This window comes from Salvia hispanica, chromosome 2 (genome assembly GCF_023119035.1).
Source record: "Salvia hispanica cultivar TCC Black 2014 chromosome 2, UniMelb_Shisp_WGS_1.0, whole genome shotgun sequence".
Lineage (NCBI taxonomy): Eukaryota > Viridiplantae > Streptophyta > Magnoliopsida > Lamiales > Lamiaceae > Salvia > Salvia hispanica.
Genome location: NC_062966.1, coordinates 28,530,201 through 28,536,307, shown reverse-complemented (window position 1 = coordinate 28,536,307; position 6,107 = coordinate 28,530,201). Strand labels below are relative to the sequence as shown.

At 42.0% G+C, this 6,107-nt stretch overlaps 2 protein-coding genes across 2 annotated transcripts; one reads left to right on the top strand and one right to left on the bottom strand.

Annotated features, from left to right (window-relative positions):
• Positions 1-388: 388 nt before the first annotated feature.
• Positions 389-910, top strand: LOC125206706. The gene has a single exon (XM_048105945.1). It carries the CDS (start codon positions 389-391, stop codon positions 908-910), a length of 522 nt encoding a protein of 173 aa, XP_047961902.1.
• Positions 911-4,661: 3,751 nt separating this feature from the next.
• Positions 4,662-5,732, bottom strand: LOC125203686 (benzyl alcohol O-benzoyltransferase-like; the record flags this gene model as incomplete). The annotated part of the gene is made up of 1 exon (XM_048102092.1): positions 4,662-5,732. A coding segment is annotated over one exon (858 nt), but the record flags the coding sequence as incomplete, so codon positions are not given.
• Between the last annotated feature and the right edge of the window lie 375 nt (positions 5,733-6,107).

Genomic DNA, 6,107 nt, shown 5'->3' with positions numbered 1-6,107 from the left:
GCCCGTGCTCCAGCCCGTCGCCTCCAGCGGTATTCCAGCCCTCTAGCAGTCGTCGTCGCCTCCGCCCTCCAGCCATCCACGCCGCCTCCATAAGGGTGTCTCCACCGGCGGCCGTCCCGTTCGCCCGTCGGCGACGTCCGACCGGACGTCCACCGTAGTGAGCGGGACGTCCGCCCACGCCCGTCCCGAGTGCCCTTGCGATGGGCTCGCCCCTCGCGTCGACGTCCGACCGGACGTCTGCCACTGTGGCGAAGGTCGGACGTCCAACATTTTTAATTTTTTTTTATAAAAAAAAACTCTATAAATAGGGCTCTCCCAACTTCATTTCATTCACACCACTTGTGTTGACAAGTTTCTCTCTCTTAACCTCTTTTTTCAATTACGTATAATGGCGAGTAGTCGTGCGGGTGGTAGTGGCGGAGGCGCTAGTGATAATGACGGTTATAGTGATGATGAATTGGATTTCGCTGTGCCAGAGGCGATTGATCGATTGCTCCGGCAGAGGCAGCGGCGGCAGCAGGCGGCGGCGGCGGTACCTCGGCCGATCCATCGCCGACGGCATGTACCCCGGGACCACATTGCTGCACATATTCGGTTGTATGAGGACTACTTTGCTCCGCAGCCGCGTTTTGGGGATGCCTTATTCCGCCAACGTTTTAGGATGCATCGTCCTCTGTTTATGCATATCGTTGGTGCATTAGAGAGAAGGTACGAGTTTTTCGGGATTAGGGAGGATGCGGCTGGCAAACCCGGACACACGCCAATACAGAAGTGTATGGCCGCAATCATGCAACTGGCGTACGGAGGCCCGACCGACATGTTCGACGAGTACCTCCACATTGGGGAGTCTTCAGCCGTCGAGTGTCTGTTGGAGTTTTGCGCGGGCGTTAGAGCGATATTCGGGGATTAGTATCTTCGGCGTCCGAGCCCCGAAGACTCCCAGCGGCTGATTAATATGCACGGGTCGGTGCACGGGTTCCCTGGGATGTTGGGCAGCATCGATTGTATGCATTGGGAGTGGAGGAAATGCCCCGACGCCTGGAAGGGGATACACACTTCCGGCTTCAAAGCCAAGCATCCCACGATGATCCTTGAAGCTGTAGCTGACTACCGGCTGTGGATATGACATGCTTATTTTGGAGTGGCCGGGTCGAACAACGACATCAACATCCTCCAGTCGTCGCCCCTGTTCAACGATCAGTGCAATGGAGTTGGTCTAGCCATCAGTTTCGTCGCCAACGGCAACCAGCACAACATGAGATACTATTTGGTGGATGAGATATACCCAAACTGGCCCGTCTTTGTGAAGACGATCAAGCATGCGATCAGGCCAAAGAAGTCCTACTTTGCGACCCGACAGGAGGCAGCGCGCAAGGATGTTGAGCGCGCATTTGGTGCGCTCCAGAGTCGATGGGCGGTGGTGAGGGGTCCGGCACGGCAGTGGTATATTCCCAACATCGGCGACATCATGTACGCGTGTATCATTTTGCACAACATGATTGTCGAAAGTGAAGGGGACGAACTAACTCAGTGGACCAGCGAAGATGACACAGGTGCCGGTCCAAGCCACGGCATGGCCACCGCGAATGTGAACATGGGGGTACCTCATGGAGAGGTTGAGCGGTTGCGCACATTTGCCGACATGCAGCAAAGAAATGCCCATATTCGACTTCAGGAGGATATCATCGAAGAGGTTTGGAAGCGGAGGGGTGCACGTTGATGTGGTTTTTTTTTTCTATCTACTATGCAATTTTTTTTTTTCAAATGATGTATGTTTTTTTTTTAATGAAATATTCGTATTTCCCGTTCGTACTCGTTTCGAATTTTAATTCCGTGAATTTTAAATTTAATTGTGAATTAATTTAATTGTGGGAAGGGCTAGTGGGAAGGGCTAGTGCAGTGGGAAGGGCTAGTGATGTGGCAGTGGAATGGGAAGGGCTAGTGCTGACGTGGCAGACAGTTTTTGTGGGAAGGGCTAGTGGAGTCCTAGTGGGAGGGGCACCACCGGAGACACCCTAAGAAGGTAACAACTCAACTCATCTTTTTAATTCCTACTTACTGTATTACAAAATTGCATTAGGATTTTTTCATTTAAGTTTGTGTATTTCTTCAAAGCTCTCAATTTAGTGTGCAAAATTGAAATATGTCCAAAATTCTTGTATTTAGTCATTAATATGCACGTTAATACTATTTATTTTCCAACGATTAAACTATTTGAAAATGAGTATCGAAAGTATTAATCAGATATTCAATCAGTGAAGATGCATTCCATATGTGGTGGAATTGATAATTATCATTGTATTAAACAATCCAGATCGGCCGTCCCTGCCCCATATTTTAAATTTTTGATATTTAAATTTTTTGAACCCTTCTGCCCTTTAGTCTTTATTATTATACCATTTTCTTGGAAATTCATGAATTCTTCATCTCATTATCAATAACTTATGAGATTATTTTATATTTCAGATTTAACTATGGACAAAAGATTGAGCCAAAGTTGAGCAAGAATTGAAACTTGGAAGTTATTCAAGATTGAAGACTTGTAGTGAAATCCCAATTAGTGGTTGAAACTTAGAAGTTGGAAGTATTGAATGGATATTAAGGATTTAACTTGTTATAGTTTGCTGAGGATTTATTAGATATCATGAAAATGCTTTTACGATTTTCTTGTTTTTTTGGTTTTTTTAATTCTCTTAAAATTTCGGCTTTTCGGTTTTTTATTTAAAATCTCTCTTCGTTTTTTTCGGTTCAATTCGATTTTTTAGTTCGGTTTTCGGTTTTTCGGTTTCGGTTCGGTTTGAGAGATAAACCGAACCGAAACCTGAATGCACACCCCTATATCAAATGGAGGAAATAGTAACATTCACAATTGTTCAATACAAATTATTTGCGCTGATTAAGTGGGACAATTATGATTTAAAGCGCTATTTATTTTTCAAATTAAAGCGGAGATGGAAAATGCAATGACCTTGACACATGATCAGTATATCTGAAATATATTAATGTCACTCTATTAAATAAGGGTCACACAATCGCTGGAAAATAAATAATAGGAGCTAATTGTGAATGTTAATCAAATCATATTAGTTTATAATGTAAAACATATTAATTCTCTTTAACATCAATATCAGGTAAAAATTCGTAATTTTAATGAGAATCACAGCAATTTACAATATCCGTTAAAAAGACACTACTATGTTATTTTTCAAAAATATATTGACATGATATAATATTTTCTTGCTCTCGTAACTACCAGGTGATACACCAAAAGAATAGATCTACACCATTTTTTAATCCAATGGTCTCAGTTAAAAGAGGACTCGTAGGGTATCTATACCCGTATAATTAATTTTAATGTCATTTAAGTATCTGGATTCTCCAATCAAATCCCATCACAACTTTTTTCACCATTTAAAGATATGTTTTGAGTCTTTTGACTCGATAATAGTTTTATGAAATTGTTTGACTGTATAAATAAATGAGTGAAAAGTTACTTCATCCGTCCTGCTTTAATAGTCCCAGTTATTTTTGTGCACTCGTTTTATAGAAATGATAATAAATAGTAAAAGTGGAGAAATGGTAAAATTTAGTGAGAGGATAATGTAGAGAAGACCGGGACTGCTAAAGCAGGACGGTGGGAGTATTAGAACGTGGAACATTTTTATATACAATTTTTATTATAGAATGTGGAGCCATTTTTATATATTCCTATAAATTTTATAGTAAAATAAAATTGGGAAAATGTGTCAACGGGTATCGACGGAGAATGATAAGATGGGGGAAGGGCAACAAGAGGTTGTCCTTAGTGAAGGCGGTGGCAGAACCTTTGTAACAGGAATGAGAAAAGTCAGAGATAAAAGTGTTACTCCCTCCGTCCTTCATTAATTGTCCACTTTTGCCATTTTCGTCTATCCCTCATTAATTGTTCCTCTTCACTTTTATTATAAAAGGTAAGTAAGCCTCACATTCCACTAACTTATTACACTCACATTTTACTATAAAACCAATAAGTAAAAGTGAGACCCCTATTCCACTAACTTTTAAGCCCACTTTCCTTCACATTTCTTAATATCCGTACCGGAACCCAAGTGGACAATTAATGGGGGACTGAGGGAGTACTTTTATACTCCCTCCGTTCCGCGGTAGTTAAGTCATTTTGTAATTTCGATACGTTCCATAGTAGTTGAGTCTTATCTCTTACTTTACTCTCTCCCAATTTATTCTTTCTTCATCTCTCTACTTTTTTCACTTTTTACTTTATTCTTCCTTTATTTAACCCACATAACACAGTTTTTCTTAAATCCCGTGCCGAAATGAAACGCCTCTACTAACGCGGAACGGAGGGAGTATTTAGTTAGCACCATAATAGAAGTAAATATTTATTTAGCACCATAATAGAAGTAAATTCAGAAATATCTACTCTCTCAGTCCCCCCTTGATTGTCCATTTTAGTTCTGACGTGGGTTTTAAGAAATGTAAAGAAAAGTTGGTTGAAAAAGTTAGTGGAATATAAGTTTCACTCTTATATATTAGTTTTATAATAAAATGTGAGTGAAATGAGTTAGTGGAATATGTGACCTACTTACCATATATGATTAAAAGTGAAAGTGGATAATTAATGGGGGACGAACGAAAATGACAAAAGTGCACAGTAGAGGGAGTACATATTTATATAGTATTTATTTTTGACCCTATGCAGTTCCACTCTCTTTTATGATCCGGGAAAGAACCGACTCTTATAATTACTTTCGACTCAATATGATGATTCAACTACAAATTATAAGATAAAATAACCTAACCAACTCAGAAATAACATATAAGGCGCTTGGGGCCGAGACACGGGCCATGTTGAGGACGCTTGAGCTGTTGGCGTATCACAAAGACGAAGGTGTTGGAGCGGTAGTCATCATCACTCGAAGATGTTTCTCGAAGACTTTCATGGATTTGAGCGGTAGGCTAACCGGAACCACGAAACCATCCTTATAGCCAATGTACCAAGCTGCTTGCATATTAACGGTAAGCCACAAAATTCCTTTAGAGATCCTGCCGTACGCCACTGTGCCCCACCCAACGTCCATTTGCTTTATTTTTAAGTGCATAATATTCGACACCATGTAAGTGTTCGTCTCCGTCAAATTAGGGCGATCTCGCATCACCATCAGACTAGCCACGGATCTCAAGTACTCATAAGTTGTAGCTACACGTTTCGCCTTCGTCACCAACTCCACCGCGTAGTGCAGCGGATTGTTTGACAGCTCAGCAGCAGTTGTCACTGCCACCGGAAATGCTAAAACGTTTCCATAGTACCCCACCGGAAGCGGTGGCTGTATTTGCTTCCAGTTATCCATAATGCCTATGAATCTAATCTCTTCGTCGGGTTCGGGAGAGAGAGCGATTGTCCGGCAGCGCCACGTGCAGCCTGCCACGATATCAAATTTGGAGCAGCACTGGAGATGCTGAGGTAGGCTGCGGCGTAGGGCGGAGATTTCGGTGGAGCCGAAAAAGAAGGAGCATTCCACCATCTGATCGAGCGGGACGTGGGCTCTGCCACTTGTACCAGTTGCGACATCATATTCACGATGTGCGAACGACACGTGCGGCGGCTGGGCGATGCTGAGAAGATGTCGGTCCCAAACTGGTCGAATAGAAGGGGCCGACGCCCCGCGAGTAAGTTCACCCACAGCGGACATAAATTGGGAAAGGCCGATACCGTCGCACATTGTGTGATTGAAACAGTTTTATTCGATCAATTACCATGATGGTAATGTGGAGTTGATGATCTTCATGATTAGAAGCAACTAAATCATCTAAGATATGTCTAAGTTCACTATTCCAACTGTTAGGTTTGGTATACTGAAAAGCATGTTTCGAGCAGTTTCGCTCGAATAGAATCTTGCTTGTATACGTAAAACTCTATAATCCACTTTTAACCCGATTCAGTATTATTCGAGCAGTTTCGCACGAATAGAATCAGTATATTATTACATTGTGTTTGCTTATGCATTTATAAGATGTTTTATAAGCATTTAAATGTATAAGAAGCAAACAAAGTCTAAGTCTTTTGCTTAGTAGACTGGTTGTGGGCGTCGTCCACTTTAAGGTAACAC

Coding starts and splice junctions, on each gene's coding strand:
- LOC125206706 (XM_048105945.1), top strand. CDS start 389: ATGGCGAGTAGTCGTGCGGGTGGTAGTGGCGGAGGCGCTAGTGATAAT.